Source organism: Ambystoma mexicanum, chromosome 7q (assembly GCF_040938575.1).
Source record: "Ambystoma mexicanum isolate Mex_15411 chromosome 7q, UKY_AmexF1_1, whole genome shotgun sequence".
NCBI classification, from domain to species: domain Eukaryota; kingdom Metazoa; phylum Chordata; class Amphibia; order Caudata; family Ambystomatidae; genus Ambystoma; species Ambystoma mexicanum.
In genome coordinates this window covers 800930984-800951486 of record NC_090941.1, presented here as the reverse complement: position 1 = coordinate 800951486, position 20503 = coordinate 800930984, and the positions used below count along the sequence as shown (strand labels likewise).

At 45.3% G+C, this 20503-nt stretch overlaps 1 protein-coding gene across 2 annotated transcripts in view; it reads left to right on the top strand.

Moving 5' to 3' along the window:
- Positions 1 to 15881: 15881 nt before the first annotated feature.
- The window catches only part of YAP1 (Yes1 associated transcriptional regulator), a 538742-nt gene continuing 534120 nt past the window's right edge, over positions 15882 to 20503 (top strand). The window contains exon 1 of one of the 2 annotated variants that reach the window (XM_069639074.1): positions 15882 to 16618. In XM_069639074.1, the coding sequence (XP_069495175.1) occupies positions 16391 to 16618 (228 nt within the window). In that variant the 5' untranslated portion in view covers positions 15882 to 16390. The remainder of the gene's footprint in view (positions 16619 to 20503) is intronic. The other variant, XM_069639075.1, reaches the window with a different exon arrangement.

The following is a 20503-nucleotide window of genomic DNA, read 5'->3' as shown; positions in this document are numbered from 1 at the left end:
GTAGGTGATCGTGGCCTGGCTCCAGCCTGACATCTTGGAGGGCTGGGGACATGAGGGGCAGGAATCATGACAGTCGTTTTTTGTGTAGGGACTGCTGTCATGACTTCTCCATTTGAATGGGAAAATAAGTAAAATTCTTCACTGTAATTTGGGATCCCTAATACAGGAGCTGTACTAATCGAGTTTTTTAAATTCATTACATCCTTCAGGCATGTCTTCTGTCCATACTATTTTAGTTTTTGCCACCTGTGCCTCTTTAAGCGTTTGTAAAAGTGGTCAAATATATGTACTGTAGTCAAAGACCCAGGCCCTGCAATAATTGCATAGACCTATAAATTGCTGTATTTGTCACACCGTTTTTGGCTGTACGGTTCTCATAATGGCTTCTGCTCTTTCAGGTGTCACTTTTCTTCCTTCATGCGAGATTAACTGTCCTATGTATAATATTTCTTCTTGACAAAACTGTAATTTTTCTTTGTCTACTTTGTACCCTTTTTCTGCAAGTATCGTAATAGGTTTGACTGAGTCTTCTCTACATTTTTCTTCTGTCTCAATGCACACTAAAATGCCATCTGCGTAATGAACCATGGTGCTTTCGAGCTCAACATTTCCCAAGTCTATATGAAGGACTCTATTAAAAATAGAAGGGGGTTCACAGTACCCCTTGAGGTAAACAAGTATGTTTCAGGCAAATGGTTCTATATGAAAAGGAAGTCAAATCCTGTGAGTCTTTGGGTAGGGGAATTGAGAAAAATGCATTTTTCAAATCGACAACAGTAAAATACCTGGATGTTGACGGATATTGCACAATATTGACGCAGGGTTTTGAACTAAAGCAAACTGTGCTTCGACTATGAGATGGTGTGAATATATGGTTTAGAGGGTGAAGGCCCTGGATAAAACTCCACAACACCCCCTTCGATTTTTTGACTGGGTACACAGCCATGTTACATAGAGAACCTGATGGTACTAGAATGCCTTGTTTCATTAGGTGGGATATAGTTTTGAATATCCCCTCATCCGCTTCTCTGGACATCGAGTACTGCTTTCCACGTGGAAAAATAGCTCCTGGTTTGAGCTTAATTTTCACTGCTCCTACTCCTTTCAATAGGCCAACGTCATACGGTCTTGTGGTCCATAAGATACTTGGCACTTTGACCATGTCTTCCTGAAAATATTATGGCTTTGTTTTTTTACCAATGTCATTCTCTGTGGTACCTCTATGCTCTCAACTTTAATCCAATAGGTGATACTTATAAACAATACTAATTCATCATCTGAATAGTCATCTCTAAATAGGTCCTCATCTGTCAAGTCTGTCAGTCTATATCCTTCAATGAGGGCTATCACTGTTCTGCAACCCCTTCCCTCATCATCTGTCCCATGAAGCATCACTCACTCTTCTCTGACCACTGCTGCTTCTAATTCCAGAGGAATAACTTGTCCTTCCTCATCATCCATGGGACTTTCTGGCCTGAACATAAATCTATTGGGTATCGTTGTTATTTTACCTGCCAATTTAGGTAACCATGATAATAAAACGTTCACTCCATACAAGAAGACTTCCTCGTCTAGAAGAACTCCCCTTAAGGCTTTCTTTCCTGCAAAAGCTAATATAAATTCCCTCACATTTATATAATGTTTCCCTGGGGTTGAACTTACTATGCTTTTGTCAGTAAAAGATATCTTCATGTTAAGTTTTGTTACTAAATCACATCCTAGTATGTTCACCAGTGTCTGTTTAGACTATAGCAATGGCACGGACATGCCGTGTTGCCCTATAGAAATGGGTAATTCGTCTGTAAATGGAACTAAACTCGTCACCCCAGAAACTGCCTGAGCATTCATGGCAATGCCTGACATTGGATATTTTCCCTCATGGACAAAGGAACGAGTCGCTCCAGTGTCTACAAGAAATGAGAATGTCTTGCCTCCTATCGTCACCTTGACCCTTGGTTCCTCTTGGGGTTCTGGTGTTACAGATAGTACTGAACACATCAGGTCATCATGTGGGCTATCCTATTGTGGGTATAAATTCATCCCGTGCCTGCGAAAGGATTGCCTCCCACCACAGTCACACTCCCTAGTTTGGGTTTGATTGTTTGTGTAGCTCCCGTGTCCATTTTCCATTGTGATATGCCTGTCTGTTGCATTGGGATATATTGAATTTGTTGAGTGGGTGCCTGTTTCATTTGCAAAGGTGTTTGCTGTGGCTGCTTCTTGACTGTGTCTGCATTGGTGCTTGTTCGAATTGCTGCAGTTGCGGCGCATATGCCTGATTTTGCATTTGTTCTTGGGCATAATATCCTTGTAAATCTGTATTATATTGGGGAGCATATACCATCCCCCCTCTTGGAGATTGCCAATTCTGTTGTTGCATGCCTCCTCTACTTCTACATATTCTAGCCACATGTCCTATTTTTCAAAAATTCCAACATGTCAAGGGCTGTCCGCCATGAAATTCTCCTCTTCCTTGAGGGTTTTGAAATCCTCATCCTCCTCCTCGAGGCCCATTGCCTCTGCCACTTGGTATATAATTATATCCATTCTGATCTTGGGCATTGGCAATATTATTTTGCTGTGGGAACTGCACTATTTGCACCGTGCTTCCCTCATTACTTGTCAACACTGCTCCCTCTATGGCGAACTTTGATAATTTATTCTGCACCAACTTCACCTCTTCTTGATTTCTACCCTCAACTTTCTTATTGTCTTTCTCTTTTAGCATTCTGCACTAATGCACAATTACCAATTGTATCTCTATCCATGGTTTTGCTTCCATTCCCATCTGTTTCTTTAACTGCCTCTGTACTGGTGCTGGCAGTCCATGACATGATATGTGGCAAAATAACACTACAGTTTTATCCCACGGTTTGTGTGTCTCTGCACTGTATCCTGGATATCCTGATAACAAGCAATGGGGTCTTCATCCTCCCTCATCTTCCTAGTCATTATCACCCTAATATCTGATTTATCTGGATATTGTGCCCCTAAAGCTTGGAACTCGTTCCACTCAGTTTAAGAAATGAAGAATCCCTCACAATTTTTAGAAAAGCAATAAAAACTAAGCTGTTCAATTAAACCATGACTACACGGCACTGACGCCATCATTGTTCCTTTGTAACCTCGGAACAATTGTCAACACTGTCATTGAATGTGACCTTTGTAACAAATGTCTAACATGCATGAAGTGAATATTCTGTAACAGCGCCTCAATGCCTCTGGGCGCTTTATAAATCCAAATAAATAAATAAATAAATAAGTGCTCCCCATAGGTCTGCCCTACAGTTATCAAATGCTGCCCCATCGTGCACTGTGTTTTGCTCAGTTACTTTTGGATACCCTGCACTCTTCCAAATATCATCAGATCTCTCTCCTAGGATAGCTGATAATAGGCCTTTTATATCACCTATGGCTAATGTCATTCCTGACGTCCTTTCCTCTAATTCCTTAATCCATTTTCCCACACCGGAAATCAAACACGGCAGTGTGCGTTTTAAATTATCCTGATTCATCTGGGGCCATGGTATATATTATGGTCGACTCCCTCCTTTCCCTAATAGTGGGAACTGTAAAAACCCTGATCCTTTGTCATACCTACCCACATGCCTTGTCTTCCAGGCAGCATTATAATCGCCTGCTTGTTTTCTCCCTGGCAATGCCCTTTGTCTACAACTTGGCCGTGGGTACTCCCTTGCATCGTAGGTCCCTGCATCCTGTTCCGTTCCCGCCTCCTGAGTTTCCTTTCCTTCCTCTCGCATCTCAGCCCTTCCCTCTTCAATCTATTGTGTACTATTCTGACACTGTCCCATGCTCCACTGTTTTTCTGGAATGACTTTGCATTGCCTGCATTCTGCTTCTAGGTTTCTATTGTGTTCTGTGCCTTGTTGACTGTATTGTTGATTGTATTGACTTGGTGTTTGCTCTCTACGGTTCTTGATATTGTGTTGCTAGCCATGGTTTGTGGCATCATATTGCAATTGCCTGCATTCTTCACTTCTAGTTTCCCTGGTGACCTTGGTGTTTTGCATTTTGTTCTTGTTCTTTGTTGTGACCCCTCCCTTTTGTGTGTCCCCTGGTGCCTCCCTCGTATCTGCCCCCTCTGTGTGACCTCCCCTATACCCTCCCCTGCCTGCACTCCCCACCCCCTACCCCCTTCTTTTCTCCCTGCACCCCCTATGGTGCTCTCTGTCTCACCTATCATTTCTAACGGCTTTTCTATCAACGATCCTATCCCTCTCACCAAATCTGTCAGGAAGACATTCAGAAGGGACCTCCTGGTCTCCAACCCAGGCCTCCCTATCGCTGATACCTATACCAGTGCTTCCTCCAGACAGACCCTTACCAACATACTCTTTGTCATTCCCTCTCCAGGCCTATGGATCCCCATATGGTCTCTGTTCTCTCTCCTTTTTCCTCTTCTCCCATTAATGGTGGAACCCAGTGGGAGGTCCTCCTAGCCCCCTTCCACTCCTCTAAAACCATAATTAATGTCTTCTTAAATGGCACTGTGTTGGTCCAGGGCCCTCAGGCCAATCTCCTCCTCTTTGATAGATTCTTCCTGCGCCTTATTAACTTCCTTTCCTCTCCTGCTATCCCTTCTTACCCCTCTGTGGCTCCTCTGCCACCTCTTCAGCACCCCCTGAAGCTTCTCTGGCCACCCTTCTCCTCTGGCACTCTCTTCTCCCTCTCTGAATACCCTGCCTTCTCTTCCTTCCTCCTCTGCCCATCCTCAGGCACCTCCAACACTTCCGCAGGGTGTACCTCTGGCCTGTACCCGTCCTGGAAGTGCTTCAAATGTGGCAACCTGCTCCACATCGCTACTCTCAATGCTTGTTCAGGTGTCAAACACTCCTGTGACATCTGCCATCTCCTGGAAGAGCTTGATTTGGATGTACTCGGTCTCACCAAGACTTGGTTCATGGGCAGCTCTGTCACGAGTTTTGACACTCTCCTTCCCGATGGCTACAAGATCCTCTCCGAACCCAAAACCAACCGTCCCGGTGGGGGTGTAGCCTTGATATTCCCAGAGTGGATCCCTGCTTCTATCATTCCAATGTAGCACTACTCCTTTGAATGCCTCTCCATCTCTCCTGGTCTCTCTCTCACTGTGGGCACTATCTACAGGCCACCTGGCCAGGTCGCCCTCTTCCTCTCTGAGTGGGCTAACCTCTCCTCCTCGCCCCTTACCTCTACCTCCCAACTTCTCCTCCTCGGAGACTTGAACATCCACCTGGATGCTACCAGCCCTTCTTCAGGACTCTTTCGCAACCTATGCGATTCTCTCTCTCCAGTCGTCCCTCTGGCCCAACTCACTCTGCAGAGCATACCCTTGATGTTCTGATCTCCTCAGACCTCCCCTTCTCTAGCCCTCTCATCGCTCCTTTCTCTTGGAGTGATCACTTTCTCCTTTCTTCCCAGCTCTCTCTCTTCCCCGTAGGTCAAGCTGACTCCAGCACTGCCACCTACCTTCTCGGTCATCCGACCCATGAAGCTTGTGTCAGTTGAGGCTTTTGCTGCTACTTTCTCTCCTCCTCCTGCACCTTCGGCTGATTCACACCCTGACACAGCCCCCTCTAACCGACATCTCTCTATCTCTAACACTCTGGATGTCCTTGCCCCTGTCATGAGGATCCGCTTGAAGCCCAAATCCAAGTGCAACTCTTGCTATGATTCCAACCTCACCACCCTTAAACACAAGTTTCGTGTGGCACATAAGCCAATCGAAGGCCGCTGTTCTGCAATGGATGAGAATATTGATTTCCTGATGGCCCATCTTCTGTACCCACCTAACCTCTTTTGATTAAAAAGCTTTTTAGAAAAAATATTTGTACCCGGTCCGTTTATCGTGACTGGGGCATGAGGTTATTATTAGCAATGCTACGGTCATCTCTAAGAAGTCCCATCTGGGGTGCAACATGTCTTGATTGCCTATGATTAGGCATGACCATGAGCTTCTTATCCCCACCCCGTTTGAGGCTGTGAAAACACACCTCTGGTCATCAGTCACTCATGTGAACACTCACCCGGGGCTGTGTCTCAGCGCTAAAAGGCAGGTATGTCTAGGTTCATGTGCTCATCAACATGATTAAACATATATAGTCAGGAACTGTAAAGTTCTTCGACTCAGAGAGATACCACTCTGACGCGTTGCTCTGAATTATACACTTGACACAGGAGTTATGTTAAGGCATTTAATATGACCCCCTATCTTCTGAGGGTTCTTTTTCTCATTAAACAAGCTAAAGCAAAAGCAGATATAACATAACATCTAGATTGCCATGTAGGCAAAGAGCATGTTTGAATGTGTAAGTAATAGAACAAGTGGTGGTTTTAGTTTAAACACATGGGTAATCCATGTCTCTCATTAAGCTACGCTACACTATGCACCATCACTCGCCATGCACCCAGCAAGCATCCACCTCTCACTCACATTTAGAGCAGAGTGTGCTTCAAATGAAATTGCACCTTCTGGGGTTGACGAGTTCGGCTTAGCTGGGACTGGCTGTCTTGCTCGTATGCTGCTGCTGCTCCCCAGCCTCCTCTGGCTGGAAATGGACTAGCAAGTCTGCTGCCTTCCCTTCTTCTCCTTTTCCTTGTGCTGGGATATACATCTACCAAGTAACATGGCAGCCCTGCACGTATGGGTTCGTCATATCCCCTATTTTGGAACAGTGAGAGAGCTAGACCTAGCGTGTCACTGTTCGTTCAAGGTATAACTCCTATGTGAAACTACGTTAGATGGTTTTTTGCATCTCAAAGTGAGATCTCTGTACCCGTTAGTTAATGCCTTCACTGTACTCTATGGCATTTGTGAAGTTCTACACCATCACAGCATTGTATGCTTCTGCAGGCAATCTTAACCGGCTGTCTGTTATCAAGGGATATCTTTCTCACTTGTTACCTAGTGCTTCCCGTGCTACCCTATGGGCCTTGACTTTATGAATGTGAAAGATGCTTCTGTTCATGTCTCTCAATTTCCTGTTCTTGAATCCTTATCAGATAACACATAACTGTGTGAGGTTAAAAGGCTATCAGATGGCACCTAATGATGTGAGGTTAAAAGGCTGTTAGCTGACAGTTTTGTGGTGGGCCGACCTGCCAGAGCAGGAAACGCACCATTTCCTGGTCGTTGGCTGATCTGCAGGACCTACAAACACTTGTCCCTCAAGTGTTGCACACTTTGTATGCTTCGGTAAATTCTATGTTAAAGTGTTGTGTCTGTGTAAAGAACACCTTTTATGACTACAGGTCGTATGAGATATGAAAAGCGGTCTTAAATTAGTCTGAGTTCATGTCACTTCCACTGCACTACTCCCACTCGATTGCTAGTTAAATTCAACCCCCTAGCTCTCCTCCTTTCTGAAGAACCACTTGCATAGCATCATACATGCCAACCCTTCCGATTTAGGTGGCAAACTCCTGATTTTTTAATAAAAAATATTGCTATTTTTACTTTTGCTGTCCTAAAATAACCCATATCGCAATGCATTTGAACATTTCACTCTGAGAGTAATTCTCCCTCCTAGGTGCTGTAAAACATTTGGCATGTATGTAGCATTCTATGCCACAATAGCATTCTCCTCTCCCCCTACAACAACCCCAAAGCCCTTATTCCTCATCCCTTAATACAAAAATGTAACACTTTGCCTACTTTCCCATTCCTATATCATGCTCTACTGTCCTTCACCCTGGTTCATGTTTCTACCTCCCATGTATGACCTGGGTGGCTATTTAATAAAAGTTGAGCGCTAATGCATGGCTTGTGCGCCGGAGCTCACCTTTTGCCATTTTAAAAACCAATTAAAATAAGAGTGTGTGCCTTTAGCATTCGCTGCACTGAGCGCGAAAGGCACACATGTCTTAGGCGCTGTTATGACATTTCCCTAATTACCATAGTCATTTCTATGCTAATTAGGGAAGCGTACCGCAAAGAGGGTTGCGGCTAATTTAACAAATAAACAGCAATGTGCAATTATGCCACTGTTATGATGGCGCAAAAAATGAAGACACTGTAACATCACCCTAAGCATGATTAAAAAAAATCTAAAGTGTCACATGTTTTAAAAAACGGGAACGGTGCTGTTGCTGTCTGCACGGGAAAAACCTAACATTTACTGTCCCCAGGACTCGCAAAGTGCGTGTGGGTGGCTGCAGCTTCCCTTCAGTTGCCCCCACCCATTGGAAAGCGCTCCTTCCCGAACTCAGAGCCATTGAATCCCACACTGTCTTCCGTAAAGCCATCAAGACCAACCTCTTTGCTTGATATGTTAAAACCTGCAATATACTGTAACATGTAACAACACAAATGTAATTAAGTTCTTTCTAGGGCGGCTTCTTTGTAACCCTTAAGCAAGCCTCCTTAAGCTCTGATTCAGCTCCTCGATGTCTGTGGGCTGTTTGTGTGCTTTACAAATACAAATAAATAAATTTACTAGCGAAGTGAAAACTTTTTAAAAATTATATTCAAACAGACCTCTGCCCATGTCTGTTCTGTACACTTAACTAAATTTAAATAAAACATTCCTCTTTATAAATGAAAAACAGCTGGCACGCGTAAGCTGTTACGCCCCATCCAGCTTCAGCCAATTGCAGCCTTGCACCCATACCTGCCTACATTTGAAAATCAAAATTCCTGAAATGTATGTCCCGCCCACAGCCACACGAGACTCCGCCCATTTGCACATGGCTCCGCCCGCACACCCCAGCCACCTGTCAAAAAGATAAACTTGGTTGTTGTAGCTGTCATTAGAAGCATTTTCTCCGCCTTCGTTTTGCTTACTATAGCACGGAAAATCATTCATTCATTCAATGCTAGTAAGCAAAATGAAGGCGGCGCCGCAGCCGAAATAATGCTGCTTTCAATCCAATGACATGGATTGAAAGTAGCATTATTACAGCAGTCGCATTAATGCAAAGTGGGCACGAACATTTCGCGCCATTTCTGGGTCCCGTCATATTCTCCACCTGATTGGCTGCCGCCGGTAGCCAATCAGGTGGACAATATGACGGGACCCGGAAAGCTGACACAATTCCTGAGATTGCAGGGTCTTTTCCAGAGACCCAGAGAAATGCCTTAAATTCCGGAGTCTCCGGAAAAATTCCAGAGGTTAGGCAGGTATGCTTGCACCACCTATTGCTCTAGCAGAATTGCGGCTCATTAAAATTTGAATGTCACTGTCTGCACTATGCTTTGGTGTTGGCCTGTATAAAATATTGTGCATTTTGGGGCCTCTCCACATCACAGTACAGACTGAAGGTGCACTTATTAAATAGGCACGTGGTCTTATATCCACATCCTCTCACCCATTTTTAAGGACGCTGATCATCCGCTGTGTAAACCAATGCATTTATAACGTGCTTAATACCCAGAGGTTTCTAAGCACAGACCCGGGAAGGGAACCTGTGTTGCTCCGTGTTATCTTGATTCCAGGGCGAGCACGTTGCCACTGAGCTATCCTCCCGAGACAGGAAGGATAAAGTAAAAGTTTTGTGCCAAAAATGCATTGCTTTTCCTGTTATTTTCATTAAATATTATAAACAAATACATATTTCCCCTCATTACTCGGATACTTGTAGTTTCCGATTCTATGACAAGACAGGAGGCTCATATTATGCAGTAAAATCTTTACTCTGAAACCACAGCAGCAAAGAAAAAACTTTTACAAACAAAAAATGTGTAAAGAACAGAACTAAATAGAGTTCAATGTCAATGTAAGGGAGCTCCCCAATCCATCATGGAGGACAGGTCATGCCCTGCAGGGGACCAATGAGCAGGGACCCTTCCTTATATAAGTCCATTACTCTCTAATCCCAATTCCTCTTTCTTTGCTGCTGATACCACAGCTAAGTCACGTTTCAGTTGTGTCTTGCATGTTCATCAGTAGTAATCCTTAATAGTATATTAAGGCCTTAATTTATATTCATATAAATGTATTTGGTGAATATATTTCGGTACCTTTATTATGTAAGGGAAGTTTTACTGATTGGGTACATTGTATCCGAGAGGCCGCGTGCGGCCGTTGCTTTATTTATAGGTGTCTTTTGTTAGTGTATGTTCTTATATGTTGGCTGGGGCCTCCTGCGAGTGACATTAGTAACAATGTAACAAGCGTTCATGACGTTTTTGTAAAATGAATATTGAAGGTGAAATACGCTCGCGCTTGTAAACCTCTGGGGTTTAGAGCGTAATATGTTAAAACACATGTGCGCCAGTTGAACTGAAACTGCTGCTTCAGACCTGGCGCACACGTGTTTTGTTTCGTTTTCTTTTCATTATGATATGAGGCGTTTGTGGACTCGTTGTGCGCCAGGCAGTAAAGAAGCTGTTAAGCTTCAGGTCGGCGCGCACGGGGTGCTTTCGTTTTGTTTTCTTTCATGTAGCCGCGTGTATAATGAGGCGGTTCTCCTGGTGTACCCGTTGCACGTCGGGCATGAAAGAAGCTACTAAGCTTCAGGCCGGCGTACACAGGGGGAAGGCAGCTCATGTGGCTCAGCAGGCATACTGGACGACCAGGGTTCAAGCCTGGAATACGGACTGTCACCGCAAAACACACCAGAAAGTAAAAGTGTTCATTTTTTTTTTCTTTTCTTTTTCCTCTTCATTTATGAGGCGGTGGGCCTCCATGTTTGTTTCTTCGTGTAAACGCCTGGGAGAGGGCTTGCCTGCCCTATTATGGTTCCGTCACGCACTGGTCTGACAGAAGATGCTAGAGCTTCAGACCCAGCGCGCACGGCCTTCTGTGTTTATTTTGCAAACGCTTCAGTGTAAAATGCCTGGAAATTCCAGGAGCTGTAACCTAATGGGCTTGCCTGCCCGGTATGGTCCCACACGAGCTCTATGTTCTCTATTTAGTAAAGCTTCTTTTTCATTCCAAAAGCTGGATAGCTCAATGATGATGCTGCCTGTTTCTCATGTAAGAGGACCTGGGTTCGGTTCCCGTTAGATCCAATACATATTTTATTTATATATTTTAAAGTATATACATTTTAATTACATTTTTTAAACAATGAGGATTTTTAACATTACCTGACAATAGCCTGCCCGCTCAAGGGCCTGATGCGCTACTAGTCTGCAGTTTTTGTTTAAGCGCGGCATATGACATAAAGGGTTACCTTCACTGCAGGTGCCATAAACCTGCTCGGTGCAGGCTATGCCTGTATTGTTCTGCGAGGTAAACCCCTCGTGTACTGCTGGTTCCACACCCTGCTCGGGTGAGCAATTTGAGGTGCACTTGTTCAGTGTATTCCTCCCCTAAGGTCGGCAGCTCTGTTTAGGTGCTGCATGTGGCATTGGTGATTTCTTTCACTGTTTGGGAGCCATAAACCTTCTTGGTTGCAGGCTTGCCTGTGTTTCTTCTGTGGGGTAAACCCCTCGTGTACTGCTGGTTCCACACCCTGCTCGGGTGAGCAGTTTGAGGTACACTTGCTCAGTGTATTCCTCACTTAAAGTTGGCAACTTTGTTTTTGTGCTGCATATGGTGCTGGTGATTACCTTAATTATTTGTGTGCCATGACCTGCTCGGTTTCAGTTTCTGCCTGAGTTCTACTGTGAGGCTACCCCCTCGTGTACTGCTGGTTATCACGCCCTGCTCGGGCGAGCAGATGGAGGCACACTTGCTCAGTGTATTCCTCCCTTACGGTCGGCAGCTTTGTTTAAGTGCTGCATATGGCAGATGTCATTGTTTTTTCTGTAAGCATGACATAACCTGCTCGGTTTCAGGCTTTGCCTGAGTTTTACTGCAACGTGCTCCCTCGTGTACTGCTGGTTGCCACACCCTGCTAGGGTGAGCAGTTGAGACGCACTTGCTCAGTGCATTTTTGCCAAACAATAGGTTTAAGTGATGACTGGAACACATTTGCATTTTCAGAATGGCAGTAGGTATCAGCTTCTATAAGGGCCGGGGGCCCGGACCCCTGTGAGGGCATAACCCCTCTTCTTTGGATATTTTATATATATATTTTATATATTTATATGTTTTATATTATTTATTAAGTACTTTAAAGAAAAGAGTGTGTGGAGGTTGTTGTAAACAGACCCATGTGGGGGTTGTACCTTCCTCTAGCTACTGGTGTTAACCTTCATCTTTTAGTTAAAATTCTGTCGCCTTTTACCTTAGTTTCAGGACAACTCAGTCCTTTCCTTAGGTTTTGTTTTCCCCGATATCAATTGCTCCACCCAATACCTGTGCTGGTTAAGCTGCAGTATTTTTCTCCCAACATGAGGAAGAAAAGATGATGCGTTATGCCTCTATTGAGGTCTGCAGGGCTTGAGGCTCTCTTTAGTGGGGACGTGTTTTCCCTTACTATTTGTCCCATGGACATTCATTATTCTATTGGACTATTGGTGGAGACAGGGTCAGCTCGAGGGTAACTGTTCAGTTTTGTTGCATGACAAGTTGAGCAACCATGTTCTGCTTGGAGGAAGTGTTTGGAAACACTTGATGGTATCGGATAGACGAGTTGCCAAATAATAACTTTATAGCGCCTGCCCATGGTTTTCCTCCCAAAGCTTGGCCTGTGGTTCAGCTAACCGTCTAACAGTGTGTTGCCATTTCTTCTCTGCTCAGGGAGCTCAAGCAGGTTTCTGTACCCTCAAGAGCGTTGCTAAACCTCTTTCGTGTGTGTCTGTATGTATATGTATATATATATATATATCAGGAAAACTAGAGGAAACAGGGCGGACCGCACTCGCCGTGAATCTAGGGAGGGTCCTACAATCCCGTGGCAGGAGAGGACCCAAGTAAAGAATGCAGAGCTCACACGTGAAAGATTAGGTAGTAGTTTTAATAATTATATATATATATTTTTTTTTTTCTACAGTGCAGCGAATAGAGTGCTGGTTTTCACATCTGTGCTGACCCTACTGATGCAGGTTCCTAATTTGGAAAGGGTCTAAATCAGTCTTTTATCCTGCTGAGATCGATGAGTGAACACCTCACACCACACACTGTTCGTAGTAGTGATAAGCACCACTCGTATACCAGAGGGTAGTAGTACTATAAAAGGGCTGTTTTGCTATAGACAATGTGCTTAATTTTTCCTTCCCCTGATTCCCTTAGTGGCCAGTCAGCCTCACGCGAATACAGAGACTCGGACCTCAGGGTTTGAGGAGACAGTGGTCCCAGATTTCTTTCACAACCTTTCATGTACGGGGCATTGATAATTATCCCAGAGTCCTTTTCCCCCTCATTCCCTTTCCCGCCATCCCTGGGGGACATTGCATCATGATATACACCTCTTGGAATAAATCCCGATGGTTTCTGTTTCCTTTTTACAGGAGTTCTGGCTCGTGACCAGTGCAGATTCGCCCTGAGCATTTCCCTCCCGTCAGTTACCTTCCTTTCTGCTAATTCCTGGTATTTCAATAAGTTAAGCTGAGTCCGTCCACGGTCAGGGGATTGGTTAGAAGTGCAAGAGTGTATTTATTTTCTCTTAGGGGTGTAAAGCGGGGCTTTAATGTGGTCCTCTGGGTAGCCTTCTTCTGGGTTGCAAGGTTTTTCCCTTGGATAAGTGGGCGAGGGTTCTCCTCCTTTGGAAAACTCAATATCCCTCGGTGGGATTCAGGGGTCTGGGAGTGATATTAATCTCCCATCCAAGTTATTACGACCCTCTATCACGATGCGTTCCAGCGTCTCTACATTAACGATCAGAAGGTCTGCTAGTGCGATTCCCAGAGGGCTGGGATATATATTTAGTTAATGACTTGATTCTCCTAGTCACCCGCATGGCAGGTGGGCCTTTGGGTTTTCACAAAAGTTTGATTTGCAATAAGGTGCCAGCTCAGGGTGCTGTGAGCCTCAAGGATCTTCATATTAGTTGAAATAGAGGTTAGACCTCTTCTGGTGTGCAACTTCAGTTTAACTGTTTAGTGATCAGTTCTTTGCAGTTTAGAGTCTTGCTGAGACTTTGGAATTTAGGAGTCCTCCTTCGGTTAGTTTTTTGCTCCTCTAGGGGTTTTATCAACCAGGGAGGGGGGAACAAGATTCAAGCACCGGGCATATCTACAAAGGGGTTTACATATCTCTATAATGGTAACGATTGGTTGTAAGATACATTTTTCTCCTTGCCAAGTTTGGCCTCTTAAGGGTCAGGTGTGTAAATATCTGCCTTTTGTCATGGTAGCAGAGTCCTTCTTCAAGAGCTCGGGAGGTCTGAAGGTCCCCGTGTTGGCGGTTTGTCAGGTTTAGCTTCTCAGGTGGGGCCCCTCTGCCTTAGTATACACATATGTCTGAAGACAATTGTGGGTTAAGTCTATTGCTTTGCTGCTCCGCTCAGGATGGGTCGTGCTATTACAAATTAATAAAATGACTTTTTTACTCCCATTTTACCTTTTATGAAGATTTGTCTTTCCCACTGTGTTCCCCAGTGTAGTTATGTGACATGCTCTGTTTCTAATACGATATCTTCCTTTAACACATGGGATGGAGCCTACAAAACTTTCACCCCTATGGGGTACTTTTCTTTATCTCCAGGAGAACTGGGTGCTTATTTTCTATGGTTTGCTATCTAGATTCCCAAAGAGGGTATAAATTTAAGTGTTTTTAATGTTTGATTGGACAACGGAAGTGTTTATTTCAGATGGGGTTTTTCCTAACCTATTAGTATAGGAAGACTTTGTTCAATGTTTTTCCCCTCTTTTAACCAGTTGGTTTTGGTGGCCTGTAGGGAACGCTGGAATTGGCACATCTTCCTGTGGGGTTTTTTCTTGTAGTAGATTTGTCTATGCCTTATAAGACAGTTATTCGGGCAGCCTAGTCGTGGGCAATTCTCTTGCGGTCAGCTGACTGATTTAAGGAAAGCATTTAAAACATTTTCTTTCCTATTATTTTTTATATTATTTTATTATATTGTCTCTATTGTATTGATCATGTTGTACTAATGAGATGCAAGGGCTTTGAGCTTGCATATTATGAGCCTCCTGTCTTGTCATAGAATGGCTAATCCCCCAATCCCCCACACTAACGTGAGATGGGGGTTTAGATTCTATTCACAAATGCAGGATAAACATTCCCTTTAAAGAACATTACAAGAGGCAACCTTAAAGACATGACTTGAAAATATTTTTTTTCTAAATCAGGATTACAATTGAATTACATACATATAGCCTGGTGCTCATTATAGATGACTTTTTTTTCTTTCAAAAGTGCGTTTTCACTGTTTCCTCAGAGAAAAATACCACCACGTCAAAGTTCGTGAACGGAGGGAGGGATTGAAAGATTCGCCAAATCGCTCCGTGTCTCTCTGGTTGGAGTCTTTTGATGTTGGCAATAATACAACAGATGCTTGCGGAGACAGCGTGTGTGGCGCCGGTCTAATGTGCATTTAGGGGCTCTCCCACTGCCCACAGCCAGCCTGAGAACATGATCAAGGGCAAGAGGGTCTTTTATGATGTAAGCGTTCAAAGGCTGTACACAAAGAAAGCGCTTTAAAAAAAAATAGTCCCTGTCAAAATCTGATTTTTACTTCAGAAAAGGTGAGGGTCGGTGCAGTACGACTCTCTAAAGGAGGAGCTTTCAGAGCACTTGGGAGGTGGTGCCTGGGGGGGCGGCAGGCATTTCTCCGTAGTGAAAACTGGAAGGAGGGAGCAGAAGTAGCCCCACCTCACACTGAAACTCCTGCTACTCTTGTTGGGTTATATCCACAAACACTGTCGCCACACAGGATATAGAACCCTGCGACCGAACCAGACCCACTGCGCACCTAATCTAAACTGTTTTCAGCACCAACCGACGCCGCCGCCGCCGTCGCCATTCAATGGGACAGTTTGAGCACCACCTTCCCCGCACAGGCCACCCCGCCCCTAGCTCCAAACTTTCCCAACTCCAGTAGCGGGCGGCCTTCCCTGTTCGGCAGCCCACGCTGGCTCCGCCTTTAGCGTCACGGCCCAGGACGTGATCAAGGGAGTGGGAAAAAAAAAGTGTGGAGCCGCCAAGAAACTTTCTGTTAAGTGTTGAGGGTGAATAAAAAGTTGTAATGGCGACGTTGTCGTTTTTGTGGGCTTTTATTATTTCACTCTAAAGCGCCGTCGGCAAGCTTGCAAGAGCGTGGCCTCCCGGCGTGTGAGGTCCCCCACCCCCACCGGGAGCGCAAGGGGTGGAGAGAAGAGCGCTGCCCCATCCCCCAACCCAGGCTGCGGCCAGACGGGGCACTGCTGGAACAGCGAACAAAACAAAAGTTTGGGTCGGAAGTTTTTGTTGCATGGCATTAAAAAAGTCGGTAGAGGAACGAAGGATTTGGAACCAGGCTGGTGTTAAAACAAAAAAAGTCGGGATGTACCAGTGGTCGACCCTACACCCGCATTTTGAGTAGACGGTCCACCGTGCAGAGATTCGTTGCTTGTGAGCTTCAGGTTCCGGGGTTACCGCGCAAAGCCCCCCACTCAGCCGCCATGGACCCCAATCAGCAAGCGGGACCCGCCGCTCCATCTTCGCAGCCGCCAGTGGGCCACCAGATCGTGCACGTTCGCGGGGACTCTGAGACAGACCTGGAAGCTCTATTCAACGCCGTCATGAACCCGAAGAGCGCAGGGGGGCTGCCGCAGACCGTACCCATGCGTCTGAGGAAGCTGCCCGATTCCTTCTTCAAACCGCCGGAGCCCAAGTCCCACTCCAGACAGGTAAGTGTGTTGTGATGGGCCTGAAGTTCCCCTCTCACGTATGTCCTAAAAGTGCATCTTTCTCGCAAGTCTAAAACCCACTGGATGAGCTCACCGAACATATATGTGGCAAAAGTGCAGCTCTCCTCCGATAAGTGCCAGAGGTGGCTCAAGGAGTGCTGTTTCCCCTCTCATAAATGTGCCAGAGGTTGTATCTGGAGTGCTCTAGAAGTGTCAATCAGGACTGTGTTAGAAGCATCTGCCCCGCCTCTGATAATGTGGCAGGAGTCCCGTCAGTTCACCTCTGCAACCCCCCCCCCCCCCGCCCACCATATTGAGAAGTGTAAGAAGTTTATTGCATATCATACCAATATGCTTGGATGCATGCTGCAGAATGTTATGCTAAGAAAACCCTCCAAATCGATAGAAATAAGTCGGGAATGATTTTCCTTTAGCAATTTGTGAAGGCAACCTCTTCCCTTCCCCAGTAGCACCTGCCATAAGGTAACAATGCGTGAGAATTGTCCACTAAGCACAGGTAATGCAGAAGAAGCTCAACAGTGTTGCAGGATCCAACCCCACATATGTGCTAACCCTCGGGCAATGTGTCCCAAGCCCCCACTTCCCTAAGGTGTGCCAGGAGCATCCCCACAAGCACAGTATGCAAGTTGTGACCCCCCCTCCCTAGCAATATGCCTGGAATCCTGCTTCACCCCAATCAAGGCCACCAGAGCACCGTGGCAGATGTACTGCTACTGCTGCGCAATGTTGCAGTAGCATTCCACCCTATTTATTTGTATTACCTTCAGCCTTCTTGCCTTTCTGTCTACACCCTATCACCAGAATCACTCCCACCACCACCACTACTCCACTGCATAACCCCTACCTAAACTCACCAGCCTTATGGCTTGAACACTTCGGCATTAAACCTGCACCAAATCAACCTTGTACTCTGAATTATAGGAATTTCAGACTAGGCACCAGAATTCTCCCAGCCCAGTTGGTATCTAATATCAGTACCATGACAGAAACTCAAAATATCTCTACTACATCTGAAGACATCCCTAAGATCATACCCACCAAGTGTACTCTGCCCAAGGAACTCACCACCGCTAGTAATGCTAAACACAACTTGGACAAAACAACCACTCCCCATTAAGGGCGCATTAATCAAACCTAGGTCACTCCCAGCACATACCTTAGACATCGCTGACTTCATCACAGAACAAGACCTCGACTTCTTAGCGATCACGGAGACCTGGTTACATGCTGCAGCTGGGCCATCTCTTTCCCTCGCCATCCCTAATGACTATTCCACCACCAGATGCAATAGAGACTCTAACCATCAAAAGGTGGTGGTGTGGCCTTCATATCCTAAACGTCCCTAGGCCTCAGACCCATATTGAGTCAGCCCTTCCCCCTCAGCAGAACTACTATCCATCAAGCTCCCTGTCTCATCTATCCAACTCTCACCATGCACCTCATCTATAGGCCACCTGGGCCAGTATCCACATTTGTAGAAGATATTACTACCCTTCTCTCCACCAAAATAAAGCTCAGCTCTCAAATCATTCTACTGGGCGACCTCAACCTCGGCTTCCAAGATCCTAAGGATTCTAAAGCTTCAGACATCGCCAGTACAATAACGGAACTAGGCTTCCTCCACCGGATCCTAGAACCTCCCCATATTAAAGTCAGGACTCTTGATTGGCTTGCAGACCTCAACTGCAATATCAACATCCTATCCAACACTCATTGTGCCTGATCACATTCACCATAGAGTATGACAATCGTCGCACCAAGCAGAATATCTCCCGCCCATTTGTACTAGAAATAATAGGGACATAACCAAGGAGAAATTGCTTCCAATGATACTACCTATCCTCAACAACGCCACTGAGTCGCACACCGACCCTACGTCGGTAGTTGATGTTTACAACCAATCTATCCTCAAGGCTATCAATACCATTTGCTCCACTTAAATTATGGAAGTCCAAACCGCGCGCACACCTCAACTCCTGGTTCACACCGTCTCTCAGAGCATTACGAAAGATCAAAAGAAATGCAGAGGCCCTCTGGAAGAGCCTACCCACTGCACCCAACAAGGACAACTTTATGCTAGTATCCCTCAACCACCAAGAGGCAATCTTCCAAGCCAAAAAAGACGCATGCAACAACCAGATCACCCAAGCCCAATCAAGTACTAAAGAACTCTTTAAGATACTCCAGAGAATTAGAATCCCCAGCAGCTCCCCCGACACTTGTGTTAAAGACATCAAATGGTGCTCCAACATTCAAAAAGCACTACTAGATAAAATCACTATGCTCCAAAATAAAATCGAATCTAAAAAAAGCACTTGATACACAGTAAAGCACCTCTTTAGTCCCCCACACCATGCCCGCAAGCTATTCAATTTCTCACCACTCTCCACCAAAGATGTTGAAAACATAATCCTTAAACTTAAACCATCCAATTGTCAGCGAGACACCTGCCCAGCCCCCATTATCAAGGGGGCAATGAAAGAACCAGCGCCAGGAACTCTTCTCTATACTGAAGGAACTTGAATCACCCATTGCCATAACGGACACCTGCACTAAGGACCAGACCTGGTGCACAGATATCCAATATGCCCTAGCTAACAAAATAAATACCCTCCAAAATAAAATTCAACTAAAAAAACTCGCTCAACCTCGCTAATCTGCCCATGCCACCACCTAATGCCACCCACAATCCCCAAACTAGTAAATTTTCTTTCACCAAAACTACTACACTAGAGGTAGAGAAAATCATCCTCACCCTCCAACCATCTAACTGCAAAGGTGACATCTGCCCAGCACAGTTAATAAAAGACGCTGCCAGAGATTTATCACCTTTATCTCCAAACTTGTTAACGCGTCCTTCTCCACAGGCATCATCCCTGCTAAGTTAAAACAATCTTGGGTGCTCCCGCTGCTCAAAAAGCAGACACTAGACCCTCTTATCCCCACTAATTACCGTCCAATTACCACAGTTCCATTTCTTCTGAAGATCTTGGACAAAGTGGCCTATACGCAGATTCAAAAACACCTTGAACTGCATAAACTACTAGGAGCTAGACAATCTGGCTTCCGCCCACTACACAGAACGGAAACAGCCCTTATCGATTTAAAGACCCAAATAGACGAACTGAGAGATCAAGGTAAGACAGCTCTGCTCCTCTTACTAGACCTCTCAGCTGCCTTCGATCTTGTGGACCACAAGGTCCTCTGCAGACACTTGGACTCTGCGGCTCACTTCTCCACACAAGCCGCAGACCCCATACCCATCACATGTGGAGTCCCTCAGGGATCCTGCGTCTCCCCCACTCTATATAACATTTTCACCAAACCTCTGTTCGATCTGGATAATCTAGGTATCACCTACACCAACTATGCAGATGATACAGAGGTTCTCCTCCCGCTTTCTGGGGATCATAGCAAGGACAGGGAGTTGGTGAACAGAGTGTATCTCATCTTTCAGGCATGGATGGCAACACATGGTCTCTGCCTGAATGATGATAAGACAGAGTTGATCATTCTGGGCACACAAGCCAACATCAACAAATTGGGCCCGGACTACTCTGCTTTCGGTATAGATGGAAAACGTGATCAAAGTCTCAAGGGAAGTAAAAACACTTGGTTTTTACCTTGATTCGACCATGTCTTTTACTAAACAGGTCAACTCTCTAGCCTCCACTACAGCCTACACCTGTAAATTGATAAGAGCAGGTAAGCACTTCTTATCCAATAATAGCTGTCTGATCCTGGCGAGAGCTCTAATACTTTCCCGACTCGACTATTGCAATGCCCTCTACAGTGGAGCTAACAAAGCCACCACCCAAAGACTCCAAACGCTACAAAATAATGCTCTTAGAGCTGCACTCGGCA